General features: G+C 41.8%; 1 protein-coding gene across 9 annotated transcripts in view; it reads left to right on the plus strand.

Annotated features, from left to right (window-relative positions):
• The window catches only part of PTPN11 (protein tyrosine phosphatase non-receptor type 11), a 28536-nt gene extending 14778 nt beyond the window's left edge, over positions 1–13758 (plus strand). Inside the window, exons 10-17 of one of the 9 annotated variants that reach the window (XR_015260494.1) lie at positions 2687–2818; positions 3719–3873; positions 4406–4473; positions 5125–5276; positions 5684–5761; positions 5883–5989; positions 7406–7659; positions 8408–8518. Coding sequence is in view for 5 of the 9 variants with exons in the window: in XM_086761945.1 (XP_086618071.1) it covers positions 2687–2818; positions 3719–3873; positions 4406–4473; positions 5125–5276; positions 5684–5761; positions 5883–6128 (831 nt within the window). In the remaining 4 variants the exon portion in view is untranslated. The other 8 variants (XR_015260495.1, XR_015260493.1, XM_086761944.1 and 5 more) reach the window with 8 other exon arrangements.
• Positions 13759–16023: the final 2265 nt, after the last annotated feature.

A 16023-nucleotide genomic window follows, 5' to 3' on the forward strand; every position in this document is an offset into this window, starting at 1 on the left:
TGTATATGTTTTAAAATTGCTCAGGGAATGAGGCACTGGAGTGCAAGGTGTAGCCAAACAGAATGCTGTTCTCTCTTCTGGTGTTACTTTCTGTACTTGAATTTCATAACATTCTTCCTGCCGGCTGAGCTTCGGATTACGGCTGGAGCTGTACTGGTTAGGAATGCCTCAGCCAGGCATGATTTAGCGCTTTTATTCCTAAAGGCAAGTTCTTTGCCTTTGGCTGCCCTGTTCTGCGTGAACACAGCTGCCTGTTCGGCCTCAGGAATCTGCGAGCACCTTTTGAACTGCTCCGGCAGTATTACTGCTCCAAAAGAAGTAATTTTCCTGCAATGATGTATCCTGAGAACCTCCATTTTGCCTTTAAAGTATAGAGATCTTGTCTTACTCACTGTCTTCTTGCAAATCTGAGGCTGTTCCTCTGTTTCTGGGTTCTAATGACATATCGCAGGAAAGAGTAGGAAATAGTTGAATACTGGTGTTCTGGCAACGGTCACGTCCTGCTTCCTGTGTATAGTATAGTTTTATCTTTGGAATGTCTTGCTTCTGATCTTTTTTCTGTTTGGTAAACAATCTCTGTTGGTTTTTGTTTTGTTTTATGTTTCTCTGCTTGTTCCATGTACCGCTGTTCACTTTTTCAACAGTCTGATGGCCTGTTTCTGGATGGAAAGCTGTTACATTGTTAGATGAGCGTCACTTTTGAAAAAAATCGAGTTGAATATGTTGCTAATGGTTTTTCTGTGGATGACTGATAGTTGCAGGGGTTCCTTACCAGTGCCACAAAAAAAAGAACCTTTGTGTCTGTGTACTGAAGACAAATAGTAAATGTGCTTCACTTCCTAATCTAGGTATCAAATCTGCTGGTGGTGGTGTCTGTAGACACTGTTAGTCTGCTTTGTGAATTTTTTTTTGGGCTTTGTAAACTTCTGTCCATTCATCACCCTTATGAAGGGGCATGGTTTGTGTCCTTCCTGAGAACACACTGAAGGAGAGAGAAGCTACCCCTTTCCAGTGACGTTTCTCTTAGATCTTTCTCTTGGAAGAAGAGAAATACATTGTGGGGTTGCTTTGGAAGAGTTCACTTGCATATACTGCTTTTTTTTAAATAACCTACTGAATGACCTGTGCTTCTCTGCAGTTTCTCCAAATTTGCTAAGCCTCTTTTTTGTGCTCTGTCTGTATAGAACATATTAGTGTTCAATTACTTAATCAATCAATGCTGCATGCATTGATTTTTTTTCTTGATGCCTATTTCACTTTTTCAAGAATCGCAAATAATAGTCCTGATATAAAAGCTTTTCCATCTCAGGCCAAGATGCTTTCTGATCTGCGGAAAGGAGAGAAACCTCTGCGTCAGAGATGACTTCAAGAGCACATTGCTTAAGGGAATTAGGAACTATGAAAGGTCTCAGATCTGCACAGAGTTCTGAATATGCTTTAGAGCGCACTGTAGGAGCAGCAAATACTTCCAAATTAAAATAGTGGTGTTTGGAGGCAGTCCATTGAGCCAATAATACATGCATCTCTTCTATCAGACTGCAGCTTATTTTAATGTTTGCGTGTTACTGTTCAGACTTGCTGTACCAACTGCTCTTGCGTTCAGAGTTCTGTATCGAAACGACAAGTTCTGTTGGCGTAGGGTAAGATCTTTTCTTTAGCTTGTACCCTTTTGGGGGTGGCAGGCAAAGAAGGACGAAAGTAACAGAAAAGCCTCTTGTTGCCTAAGTAGGCCAGAAAGCATGTGTTCAGTCATCCCTTACTGTATCTTGTGTCGGCAGAAGGGACTTTCTTGTTGCCACGTCTTCTCATAAATATGCAGTTGTAACTGCAAATAAGAAATGTTTCTCTGTGGTACTCCGTGTTTGGTCTGCATTTGCTGTTGCTGGAAGCTACATCTATATACGCACTGCAATATCTCACCTGGTGCTGCGTGGCCTTGTGTTACCTTCACTGCCTAACAGGAGTCGCGTTTTCCTGAACTGCCGCAGGAACCAAATCCAAGCAGTAATAGGTGAATCCACTCTTCAGTGGGTGGAGTATGTCCCTGGCCAAAGATGAGAGAAAAGCAGCACACCAAAAGCTCTAAATTTCAAAAGCTACAGACACATGAGGCTTCAGTCCCCTGCCATAGGGATCAATTCTTTGTTCCTTTGGTGATTGGATTAAAGTGCTATGTTAGCCCTTTCTGCGCTAAGTGATGGAAAAGCAAGCATCCATGTTTCATTGCTGCTAAAAATGGCTTTACCTCTGACTTGTATTTGTTGTGCAGGCTGTTGGGGTTTGACTGTAGAATTGTCTGTAAGGCTGCAGCATGCCACTGGAAATTCTCAGTATATTGAAACCCGTAGTTGGGTGGAGATACAAGTAACAGTATTTTAATCTCTGGCTTTTGAAACTATTGAGGCAAAGCAGGTACTAAGATGATCACAAAAGATGCTAAAAGGAGAGATTGCCTATACCTTGTTTGTCTGAAATCATCCGGTGTTTGTTGTGGGGAAAAGAAACTTCTCCCTAAAATGTTCTTTACCTTGTCATCTAACTGTCCTGTTGGCACTAGTAATTGTCCTCTGTGTATTTAGAAATGAAAGCTTTAGAAATGTGTTTGTTAACCAGTTTACGAACCAGCCTTTCTTTTTCCTGATTATTCCCTTTTTTTTTTTTTTTTTTTTTTTTTTCAATCTTGCAGAGTAAGTGCGTCAAGTACTGGCCTGATGAATATTCTCTGAAGGAGTACGGTGTTATGCGTGTTAGGAATGTAAAGGAGAGTGCAGCACATGATTACACACTGAGAGAACTTAAGCTTTCTAAAGTTGGGCAAGTAAGTATGTTAGTAACTCTGTCCTTTTAATTCAGGTTGCAGATCACAACCCGTGCCCCCCCGCCCCCAAAATAGACTGTTTCTTTGGAATCAATAAAAGCACTAAGAGATTAATAAATTGAGCCCTGTCTTTTTCTTTGAAGCTCCAGGTTTAGTTCCATACATCTTTCTCTTTGTCCTTGGGATAATTGAAGGTTCTTTTACCTAAGCACTTTTTGGCAGAAGATGCATGGCTGCAGAGCTGTGAGGAGATCTGGAAAGAGGGACGATGCTTTTAAGTAATCACGCTTCTGTCTAGCTGGGCGTTTGCTCCCTTTCCTGGAGATGGTTGCAGTAGAAGAAACTGGTTGTGTGGGGGTCCAGCGTGTAAGAAGAACACTTAAGAGAAGGAATACAACAGATGAGGAAGGAATGGTGAACTAGCATGGAAATAGCGTTTCTTTTTTAAGGAACAATTTGGATCAGGGTGTAGAAAGAATTGTGTAAGAAAGAAATAAGCAGGATGTATTAGATGGGTATGTCCGTCGGGTGGAACTGAGTGGGAAGAAGTGTGTAAGGTAAGTGCTGCTAGGTGTGAATGATGAGTATGACAAGTGAAGGTCCTTCGCTGTTGGTCATCCTCAAACAGAACTTTGCCATGGCTTCTAAAAGCAAGAATGGAAATGTTGTTGGAAACAACTGCATGAGAAAGGGAGCTGAGGAAGCAGGTGGTGTGATTGACTTGTCAGGCATGAAGAACTCTTACCTGTTCCCTCCTTTGACAGGGTTGTGGTGCCATGGATACTGAGCAGAGGTTGGATATGGCACCTTCTGATCTGACTCAACTTTGCCACATAAATGCTTTTAGCTGGATTTTGATCTGAAGGATTTTGTTTTCATGTGTTGGCATCTTCCTTCCAGGGGAACACAGAGAGAACAGTCTGGCAGTATCACTTCAGAACGTGGCCTGATCATGGAGTCCCAAGTGACCCTGGTGGTGTACTAGACTTTCTAGAGGAGGTGCACCATAAGCAGGAGAGCATTTCTGATGCGGGACCGGTTGTGGTCCACTGCAGGTATGGTGATGCACTATGCCTCTCTATGCCTTTGGAGTTTTGTTGGATGTTGAATCCTGTTAGGGTTTTTTGGGGTTTGTTTATTTTTTGGGGGGGGGGGGTTGGTTTTTTTTGGTAAATGGAGCTGAAAAGGTGGTACCAGTCGTCTTGGCTAGATACATTTCAGGTGCAGGATCATGGAAGTTCTAGTATCCCATCCCACCTCCTGTCAGTGCTCTCTCCTCAGTCTTGGGGTATAAATGAGATACTTCTTACAAGGCAAGGAAATGTCAGATCTTACCTTGTAGGTTTTTTTCTGATTCAGGGATGTTAATAAACGCTGAGGTCCAGAAGTGCTGTTATGACTTCTGTCTCTTCCACGTTAAGGTGATTAGATCTCTAGTTACTTCTGGCTGTGTGGCTTGGTTTGACTCGGGCTATTATTTGGAAGTCTACTGTAACTTAATGTTAGACTCTTACTTGAACCGGTTTTTTGGTGTCTGTTCAGAAAGAGCAAAACAATTAACTTTTTGTTCCGCTTCTCTTTTTACAGTGCTGGGATTGGGCGAACAGGAACTTTCATTGTGATTGATATTCTAATTGACATAATCAGAGAAAAAGGTAGGTTCCCCCCCACTTTTATTTTCCTGTGGGACGTTGACAGAGACAACAGGAGTGTTGACAGAACAGAGGATTCTAGTGATGCTACAAAGTAGTTGTGTGTGTTTGACATAGCAGGGGCTTGGTCCTTCCTCCTGACTTAGCTGGAATCAAAGTGCTGAAATCCTGCTCCAGTTCAGCGTAATGAAAACTTTCAGCTGAGAATTAGCCAGGAGTCTGATTATGTTTGTCTTATTTTTACAGTTTATTTGTCTGTTTTTCTTTTAAAATCATTCATGAGTGTGTGGCTGTTGATGTACTAATGCACGCTGAATTTGAGTAACCTGTTTTTGGAGAACAGTGTTATATTTATGTGGAAACTGACATAAACGCTAACTCAGCGTGTATGTTGAGCTAGGTTGCGTTTAAGGTTGTCTTAGGACAGTGGGAAGTGATGCAGTTTTCTCCCCCAGGACAGCTTTCCACAGTATGCTACGGTTCTACAGATCTGTGTGTTGGCAGTCAAGGACAAATCCTCTGTGTTAAATGTTAGCAGCCTTGCTCATTGCAAGATTGTTCAGCTGCGCTGTGTTCTGCTGGAAGGTGAAGTCGGTCTCTCCTTAAAGGCAAAGTTTATTTCACTGTTCTTAACGTAACGATGATTCTTCCTAGGTGTGGACTGTGACATTGATGTTCCAAAGACCATTCAGATGGTGAGATCACAGCGGTCAGGAATGGTGCAGACAGAGGCACAGTACAGATTTATTTACATGGCAGTACAGCACTACATTGAGACGCTACAGCGCCGAATTGAAGAGGAGCAGGTATATTTGTCCTAAGTGAAAAAGTTACGTAGGAACATGTTCTCATGGGAGCAGGGGGCAGAGTTGCTTGTTTGCTGCCTGTGACTTTTGGAGGCGTTACAATGCACAGTGAAAAAGCTGGGTCTGGAAAGTTAGCCTATATTTCAGTTCATTATGCATAAGAATGACTTAAACTATTAGGTGGAATTAGGAAAATGTAAAGTAAAAACAATGTGTTTGGCTGCTTGCAGACAAAGAAAATCATCAGTCTGAGAGGCTTCTCCATATGGCTGCAGCTGGTGCTGATTTGCCTTCTGTTAAAAATGCGTACATTTTACTGACTGTTGCTTTCATTCTCTGCCCTAACCTCTGGTTGTCTGGGATTTTTATCTTTTTATTTCAGAATTTCAGTTTCTTTCCTTTTGCAGCTGGCTTGCTGCTCAGGAGATAAACCCAGACAGCTGATCAGGCAGATGTGGGGAGCTGCATGGCTAGCGCAGTGCCAGGTGCGAGATGTATTCCCTGTTCAGCGACGGAGTGTGCCAGCTCAGGCTTGGCACTCTTGGGTGGCTTCTGGCTGCTTTGGAGTGTGGCAGAGCTTATTTTATATTTGCCTACATGATGTAGATGCACTGTTCAGCAGAGAGGATAGAGACTTTATTCCTCTCCCCAGGACAGCTGTTCTGCGCTCTGATGGTGATTAGACACAAAGTGAAGAACAAGAAATCCCTCAGGTGTACTTTTTATTCCCTGGCTTTGTTGTCTCACTTCGCCTTAGAGCTCCCTCATATCTCTGTGTGTGTAATTATGCAAGCCTTGTGTCCTCAGCTTTTTGAATATGATCTCTTTCTGCTGCTAACATTTACAAAGTAGATCTGTAACTCTCTCTTGATTGTTGTAATGGGTTTTGGATAGTATTTCAGAATTGAGTGGAGCATCTTCTATGGTGATGAGGGTCAGTTAGTTGTGTTTCATACTCTATTCTGTTACTAGCTCAGAAGGCACGTGTATAAAAGTTTAAGAAACCAGGAATCAAGCATTGTCTTACCTCAGGAGGTCCTGACGTGTAACTAGGGCTGGTGGCAGCTGTAGGAATAAAACAATATAGAACTTCTTAGACAAAAGCATAGCTTTGTGGTTACTCTAGGATCTAACGATGTGAAAAAATATGGGGAATTGGGAGTACTCCGAAGCATGTTTTGATAGAGCAGGAAAAAAATTGGCTGAGTAGTAGAATACTATGCAGAATTCTTGAGTTTCACCCCAAAAAGATAGTTTGGGGATGAAACTCTCTGTTTTGAGAAACTCTAACTTCTGGAACCTTCCTCTCTACGCTTTCTTTAATTGCAGTTGCAAACAGAAGTTGGAAAAAAACCTGGTGAAGTCAATTAGGGCACATTTGTAGGAAAGAATACGAGGTCATGCTCCCTGTCTGCTTTTCAATCTGGATGAATGCAAGCCAGCTCTGATAAGAAATTAGGTAGATGCATTAGCTAGCCTGTTATCTGCAGGATTTAAACCAGCTGGCCAGAAGAAGAGGCTATGTGAATAGCTACATCCATTCTCATAGATATGCCTGCTTTTTGTTTATGTTCTGGAAAAATTTCCCTCCTCTGCTAGCATTCCCTCCTGCATTGCAAAGCTGAGAGCCTGAAGTTGCATAGAGTTAAGCACCGAGTTAAATACTGCTTGTCTTTGTACAAGTGTAGAAGAAAAGCAAAGTGAATTTGGTTTAGGTTGGTTCCCCCCTGCCATGGAAATGTGTATATTCTCATATTCTCTTACATCTAGGAAACAAGTAGCTCTTACCACATTTCTATTACTCTGAATTATAAAGGATAATTAAGTGAATTAAGCAGAAGGAAGAGAAGCCAGGTATCTACTTTTTCTTGGCTTGTTTTATCTATTTCAGTCAGCTTAAGTAATAGAAGAACCAACTGATTTTTTTTTTTTTTAATTGCTTTTACTGTATAGTGCATCTGTAACTTGAACTGCCATTCTTCACGCAGTTCTGGGGGTGGTGGAGGTGGGAGTCAAGCTCTAGTTTTGGCCTTCAGAATATTCTTGCCAGATGAGGGGTTTGTACCCATAACACTGTAGAATGCAGCAGAGTTTGAACCTTTGCATTTTACTTAAATCTTATTTTTCAGCTTTAACCTTCCAGGTAATTGATCTGGACTGGTGATGTATTTGAAAGTGATTTGTCAGGAGTAAGTAGGAGGCTGAGAAGGGAGAAGTTCAGTAAAATACAGAACAAGTTGAGCAAGTTTTGAGCAAGTCTCAGGAGGCCATCTTGGACAAACTTCAACCTACATTGCTATACAGAGCGTTCTTAATGGAAATTCAGCGGCCAGAACCCCCCAGAGGCTCTGACAACCTCTGTTGTGAGATTGATTCAGGCCAGGTATTTACTACTTGTTTAAGCATTTAAAACCCAACCAACCAGGAAAAAAAAACCCAAACTCTGATATCTTGTAAGATTTTGAAGTGAGGCTTTCATTTATATGTAGGTTTCAGTGTAAGCGTGTGTTGTGAATGTTTGTTTTGACAAGGAAGAAAGCCATACCCCCCTTCTTCCCTAGTGTAGCTTTGCTTGCTGGAGCCTTCGGTATCTTGAGATGAATGCCAGCACAATTGGCTGCAGCTTGTAACATATGCTGCAGAATACAAATAACAGCTTGGGTTCTTTTTATATCAAACCTAATGGGCTAAGATGTTATTTTATTAGAGATCTTGCAAACAACATTGTTACTCATTTGGCCACATCTCCAAGCTGGAAATAAGGTCAGTGGGAAGCCCACTGGCTGGTACTGTCTGTTAAAGAATGAAGTGTGGTTTCTTCTGCCAAGGAAGATGAAGATCGCGTACAAGTGCTGGTTCATAAGGTTGGTACGTTCTGCTGGAGATGGTGGTGGAAAGGGGAATATTGAAAAGTGGGGCTTTTCAGGGCTCGTAACGAATAGCTGAAGCCAACCTTTAGGTCCTATCCATGTTGTGTGTTACCTATAGAATTGAGCTCTCTTCTGTTCGTGGAGAAACCTTTCTTCTAAAACCATACGTGGTTAGTTATACATGTAATTTCTGCACTACTTCAATGATTGCTTTCTATTAGTAATTTGAATCCTGGCTTTTTGTTGTGTTTTGCTTCACAGAAGAGTAAGAGAAAAGGTCACGAATACACGAACATTAAATATTCTTTATCGGACCAGACAAGTGGGGATCAGAGCCCTCTTCCGCCTTGTACCCCAACCCCAACGTGTCCAGAGTAAGTTAGCTTCTGTTGTTAGCGTGTAAGTTTTGAACTGTACTAACTAATCTACTAATTCTCAAATGAGAATGAGTTAACACAGAATCTGCCCTAGACTGTTGCCCTGTGCTTTGCTGTTAAACTGAATTGAGCAAAATAAATTGTCACTGAATTAGATTGTGTGTACAAATGTTGTTTTTTCAAACAGGTTCTTCAGACTGTAAATATTTGTTTCCTTGCAGAATGAGAGAAGATAGTGCTAGAGTATATGAAAATGTGGGCCTGATGCAACAGCAGAAAAGTTTCAGATGAGAAGATGTACAGAGACTTCCGTGCAAGGGCAGGTGTGTATGTTCATGAGTGAGTGTGCACGTACAGCCTGGAGTTGTGGGGTTTGGAGAAAATGTACACGAAACTGAACTATGAGAAGAACTACAGGAAGAACTTTCTAATGCCTGAAATGCACGTAATCTGTCCCCCTTAAGGCATTTACATTTCAGAAGCTAATTTTGATTGAGTTGCATCTGTGCAACTTTCAAAACAATGTGGAATATTACCTTGTAGTTTGGCCTTTGTTCCATGCCCTGACTCACTGGGGATGTAAGCTGGAAGTCTTTATTAGACTGAAATTCTGCATGCTGGAAAAGCATGAGTAGCAACTGCAGTCTGAACTTTCCATGTCTCTTATAAGTCGTCTTTACTCCTGGTCAATACTAAGGATTTGTGTGCGTCTAAAGGGATTCAAAGAACACTTAATCTCCTGCTCGGCCGCATCGAAGATGCGATGAGCAAGGTGTGTGCTGTGAGCAGTTGGTGTAGTGTTATTGTCGTACTAGTAAAAATTGAAACCTTGCTCTTGCTGGGAAAGAAATCTGTTGATTCTCTTTGTTAAGTTTTAAATATCTGTTATAATTTGATTCTTGCAATCCGACAACTGAAAAAATATATATATTATTGGTTGGCTAATAAGTTTATCTGATACTTCAGTTAATGGGCTATGAACACAGCTAAGAAATAGCTTTGAATTTAAGGTGTCTTTGCTCATTAACTTCTTTTGCGTTCTGATCTAAAGCCATTTCTCACTTTCCCTCCTGTGTTTTCAAAGACCTCATAAATCCTATTTTCCCTTTTCCGTTTGGTAACTGTAAGTGCATTTCATCCATTCAGTCCAGGGATCTTCTCTAAGTCTGTATACAATCTCATCTTCTAGTGCCAAAGCGCCACACAGTTTGTAAGCAAGGTTTGAGACATTTGGTTGAGTTTAAGCCTTTCTTCAGTCAAAATTGAGCACTTCTGTATAATGTCAGAATAAGAAATAACCGCTGTTTAGGTTTTATTTTCTTTTCCCTTCCTTTCCCAGAAATGAATATGGTTTTTAAAAAGGTCAAGAAAGAGATGGAAGAAGCTTCACGTGAACGGTGAACTCTTGAGGGCTTGGTACCTTTTTATTTACGGTTTTAATCCTTCAACAGTAGGCAAAACTTAAGACCATCTAAAGATTGTTTATATCTCTTCTCTCCAGTACCTGATTTACAATTGCTCGTTTTCCAAATAAAAGGAAATCCTTTCTACAATGTAGACAACTACTTTGTAGAGTCAGTTTGGAATCCTGCAAACTGTTGGACTGTCATCCATTTGTTTTTTTTAAATAGTATTTTTGTTTCGTGGTATGGCTATTAGTTGGGTTTTTTTCCTCATTTGAGCAGTTGTGGGATTTTTGGGGGGCGGGGAGGGGTGGGCTGGTGGGAGAGCAATGATATGGATAAATCCGTTACACTAATGTAAAATACTGATGGGAACAATACTTGATTGTGTGAAAACAGTGGATCACCAGCGTGACTAGAATCAGCTACATGATAAAATTAGTCCTAATACATTTCAAACTCAGACTGAGTTTTGTAGGGGTGAGCAGTTACTGATATGAAGGTGCTTTTTGTGATAACTGATGGCTTTCATTATGACTTAGCTGAGTGGCTGGATGGGCTATTTTGGAGTAATTCTGCAAGGCAGTAGCCTTTACACCAAACAAAATTTCTCTCACGTGATCTCTACCCAAAATAGAAATTTACCATACCTCTCCAAAGACACGGTGGTGTAGCGGTTTGTGAGGGCCCTGTCTGTGTTAATATTTCTGTGTTCCTGTATTAAGCAAGAGATTGAACTTCTGTAGAGTTAAGGTATTTTTTAAAAGTTGCATGATGACATCTTGACAGCATATTAAAGCCAGTGAAACAAGTGGCCAACTGGGCAGGCCGTTACCTGAGTGTAAGGTAACCCTCTTCCCCTTCTGCGCGGGAGGTGGACGCTGTCGAGCCTTCTGTTTTTTCGGTAAGGCCTTACGCTAGCGTACGTGGCTAAATTAAAGTTGTGTGGGGAAAGCGGCGCATGGAAGCTAGCTATCCACTGAAATTGCCTTAGTTGAGAAGGGCAGCGCGGGCAGCGAGGCCAGCAGGCTCGTTCTGGTTCGCTTCATCAGGCAGAAGTTTGTTACCGTTCTACCTGAAGTGCCTTTCAGAGTCGCGTTGGATTTGCTGTCCCTGTTAGATTAAAAATCATGTTCATCTAAAACCACTTCTGATTGTTGTCAGTGAGACAAAGTCCTCTTCTAGAGACTCTAGAACGAAGAACAGCTGAGAAGCTGCCAGTTAATTGGGTTTCTTCACTTTGCTCTGTCCAATTATCTGGACCAGAAGCTCCCCTTGAAGCCAGCTGCATGGGTGCGTTAATGGCAGGATCGGTCCCTCGGAGCGGGTACCGGTGGTGTCTTACCAACATCTTTCCCCACGTTTCTGGGGAGGTTGTGTGATTTACGTGATGTTAAGGAATCATTGCCATTTTCCTACAGCAGGTGCAGGTGGTGAGCACTGCATTAAATGCTGTACGCAAGGGTGCAGGGCCAATGATTGCGTTATTGGCCTTACTAGTGAAATTATGCTAAAGCCTGGAATGTAATTAGTGCAGCTTTGTGAAAGGTGAAGTGGGAGATTACATTACCTTTTCCTGAGAGTGCTTTGCAAAATCAAATATTTGAACACTTTGTTTGAACTGAATGAAGGTGCTTCTTTAATGTTAAGCAGAATTTTGTTACTTTGCCTTTGTTCTTTTTGTCTTTTGAGGCTTTGGGTTTTTTAGTTTTTTGGGGGTTTTTTGGGGGGTTGTTTTGGAACTCCTGTCACCAGCATACCATAATACGTGTTTTAATGTCATAGCCTTATACTCTAGTCATAAATACTTGTGCCCTTTCTAGATCTAAAACTTCCAGTCATGACGAGAGAGAAATCCTTTCATTTGGTAGTGAGATACCCCTTCTACGTCGCCTGCTTCCTCTTCTGTCCCTATTTACAGCTTCATCCTGCTGAACAGGGATCAGGTGTAAGTGTTTGCATAGAGCAATTGACGGCAATTAAATAGTTGTCTGAAACTTTCTGCGGAGTTAGGCAAATTCTACACTTCATACGCTAGAGCAAGGTGGAACACGTGTTCAGGTGTGCGCCTGTTCTGCACCAAACTGAAACGTCAGGGGAAAAGAGAGGTGAGAGAAGGATCCTGAACGAACCTGAACTTGGTTAATGTCACGTGTCTTAAAAGATTGACTTGTATAAGCAGCAACCAGTTACGTGGCCAACATAAAGTTGCCTCTTATGACCTCATTTTAGCTGTTTAGAACCTGCCGCTGTATGATTTTTTTATTTTTTTTTTTGTCTTGGAACCAGGGAATTCTTACTGCGGAATGTGTGTTAATCCTGGGGAGCATATGGTGGAAGAATGTCAATGAAGGGGGAACAGAATAGGAAAGATTGTGAATAAATACTCCTTTCTCAACTGGAGTGTTGGGCCCTGCTGAACACCAAAGGGGAGACCTTGCCAAATAAAATCTGCCTGGCTTTCGTGCACTGGCAAGAGAGGGATGATTCTTAAAGCATTTTTTAAAAAATTATTTTAAGTGATGGCTGGGGTTTATGACAGACAAAGCGAGAAAGAGAAATGTTCTTTGGTTCAGGGGAGATGAGTGAATGTGGGTTTCATGTATTTCTAGTGAGTTTTTAGAGAATAAATTTTAAGCATTGGTTTCCAAGCTTTTGCTTTATCAATGGAATGGAAAAGGGACGCAGTTCTGAAGTGTTCTGTTGTAGAAGACTTTATGCCACAAGGGAAACCTTAACCCAACGCCTAAGGCACAATAATTTATGCCAGCATGAATTTGCTGCAGACTTCATTTACGGAATGTTTTATAGCATACACTTTAATTTCAGCTAACTGTTGGTAGGACTGATTGGTTCTCCTATTAATCCTGAGCAAACTTTCCTTTTTCCTCTTAAGATACGTGTTTGAAATATGATTAACTAGGATACGGCTAACGAAGTTGTAAAACCTGTTTCCTTTTTCGTTGTAAGGATGGGAAAAATCACAGCTGGTACTAAGATGTGTTGTCAGGTTTTGATTTTCTACCCGTAACTTCCTTGTTTCAAATTAATTTTTAATTTCTCCCTTTTAAATAGTGAAACGTAATTAATAATTTCAAGCCTGTTTATTTATGACATTATTGTGATTTTGGTTTTTTTTTGTTACAGTACTAAAGACTAATGAAAAAGGATCCTCTTATTAGGTGGAGTAGACCTTGCATTTATTTTTTTCCTGCAATGTATGAAGTATTGTACCAGAGTATTAAATGAAATGTAATATTTTATTGAAAAAATCTCTATCCTTTAAAAGGAATACATTTAGGATGTCATCAATTTGATGTGAATCATGTAAATGTTGATAATGCGCTGTTTATTATACATCTAGTGTTTCAAAAGACTCACGTATTGCCTTTTGCCCACGTACATTCTCTGTAGACCATTTACAATTGTCAAAATGTGACATTAAAATAATAGTTCATGTATAGAAATATTGGTGGTTGTCCATTGTCTTCTGTGCTGGTATTTCTGGGTCTTAGTTCAGCTGCTCCGCTAGCTGCGTTGTGGTTTTTATTGCTGCGAAGTTATCAGAAATAAAGGCATATCTGTAAATGTCAGAACTTAAAAAAAAAAAAAAAAGGGAAAAAATAAATTAAAAAGAAATAAAAAACATTTTCTTAAGATGGTTTGTCAGTTCCTCTGTTCTCCAGCTTGCAGACAGAAAGGGTGGTGCTGTACGGACACTAATCTTCAAGTCTAGATCGTAGCGTTTCTGAGTTGTATTGTGGGATGAGATGCTGTGGAAGAGAGCAGCTGTCCTTCCTGAGAGCCAGTGGAGCAAAACTCTTATTAAATATGATGAATACAAGCTTTTATCTTCGTGTTCCTGCTGTCTGCTGCCAGCTGGCTGCCCGTGGGAGGCTCTCCGTGCTCTCCAGGTACTGCCTCTCCTGTTAGCCCTCGGCAGCCCTTCTCCTGGGGGTCCTGTGCGTGGGCTCCTGCAACGGTCAGCTGTCCCTGCTGCCTTCTGCTCTCTCTTCCTTGCTCCACCCTCACATAATTGACCCTCATTGTTTCTTTCCTCATTTTTGAGCTTTCAAAACTGAGGTGGGGGAGGATTGGCCTCTATTCTTGTGCTATTAGTGCCCAATCAGTCAGTTTTAACTGGGGGAAAGGAAGGACAACCCTGTTGTTTCTCTGTCCACATCACGCTTTGCTGCAACCAGCTCTTCTGGGGTGAGGGAGAAAGAAGCTGTTGCTCTCACTCCCGCTGCTTCTTCCTTCCACATCCTTAATCTTTTGCACCATTTGTGTTCTGGGCTCTGCTGTTTCCTGAGATCATTTTATGCCAGCACCATGCCGTGACTCAGAAGAGGGACTGGTGCTTTGAAAAGGAGCTGTGTTACACCCCGGGCTCCTTTCTGCCAGCTGCTGCTACCACACTTCAAAAGCTATCAGAATTTCTGACTCTCTGTAGCACTTGGAGCTAGACACTTCCAAAATTTAATGTCCTACCTGTTCTCTGGGCTGGAGCAGAAGAACGTACACGTGCCCCTAAGTGTTGCCTAGCAGTCTAATTTTAGACCTACCAATACTGCTTTTTTTTTTTTTTTTTTTTTTTTCTTTCCTTCAAGCCATTGGGAATGAAGGTTCCTGCTAGGCATGTCATTGCTGTTATTGATTCCCGTAAAGAAGACAGACGAGTGGCTTCACTAACATTGAAGGGTTTTTAATTCAAGGAAAGGTTCCACGAAGGATTAGCTCTCCCCTCGGTACTGCTTGGGGGCTGAGTGGTGAAAATGCAGCTGAGCCATCCCGCAAGTTTTTAGGCAGTGAATGCCACAGACAGTGTGAGCAGTGCAGGTTGGACACAGAGCAAATACCAACTGAATTTGTAGTAAAACAAGCTTAATCTCAAGGCGATGGCAAAGCATAGAGATAATCTACTGAAATGGCAGGAAGGAGGCAGAGCTCTGCAGTGGAGGCCTCTGCAGACTCACGTACAAGCTGAATTCAAATGAGGACAGTAGCTATGTAGAGCAGCTTGGTTTTAAGGCGATTATCCTGCAGAGTAAGATTTTCTTTTTCTTTTTTTTTATGAATGCGTCTAACAGTTTGCATCCATCTCTGTGTATAGCAATGGTTTTATAATCAGTTTGCGGGTTGGGGAGGGAGAGGGACTGGTCCAATCTGAGAACTTTGACAAAGATTGAAGGCGATAGTGATGTGGTGACACTTAGAGCACCTCCTGCTTCCTGCCAGGTAGCCGTGTTGCATTTTTGCTTGCCCCATGTGGGTAAGTACGGATACAATTTATTCCCACACTGCTCTCGGTGTTTATACAAACCTAGATGACTGGATATTGCTCAAGGACAAGTTTGTTATCTCCATAAAACCTTGAAACTTTGGCTGACTTTCCTTCAGTGTGAACTTCAAGGCAGTCAGTGTTTAGGTTAGGTGAATTCTGGAACATCCTCCCGTTACACGGCAAGACTTATGCATCGTACCGCTCTTTTCATCCTGGAGCAAGGCGAGCTGAATGGGCCAGGAGAAATGGCAGTGTCCTTCAATCAACCTGTGTGCTGTTTCAAAGAAAATGCAGTTCCAGCGCATCTCTCTTGGTGCAAACCAGGTTCCATTTTCAGGGCAGCAATTCCTGTTTCATGTCCCTGCATGTTGCACCTGGTTGTGCTTTTGAAGCCTTGACATGCTGGCCCCTTCGCTGGGGACCACCCTTGAGCCTGTCGCACAGCGCTTGTCCTCCAGTCTCTGAAATCTTCCTTTGCCTTGAGCTGGGGCTCGATGCTCAAATGTCTGTCTATTTTTTTTTTTTTCCCTTTTTCTTTTGTAATGGTTGGGAAAGATACCTTCAAAGGATTCTTAATATCCTGCTTGCTCTGTTTTCCCCACAGAGGTAAGACAGCACAACAATTTGTAGATCAAAATGTTTGATTTGAAAAAAAACTGCAGCTCTCCCAGTGAATGCCTCCAAGTGTTGGAGGGGCTGCTACATTTTTGGTGTGCGTCATCTTGACAGCTCGCTGGTTTTCTTGACTTTGTGTGCATGTTCGCTCCTAATGGAGGAAAGATCTCTGGGTTCTCGTGCCGGTGCTCTTCTCCG

Source organism: Chlamydotis macqueenii, chromosome 17 (assembly GCF_036417535.1).
Source record: "Chlamydotis macqueenii isolate bChlMac1 chromosome 17, bChlMac1.mat, whole genome shotgun sequence".
NCBI lineage: Eukaryota > Metazoa > Chordata > Aves > Otidiformes > Otididae > Chlamydotis > Chlamydotis macqueenii.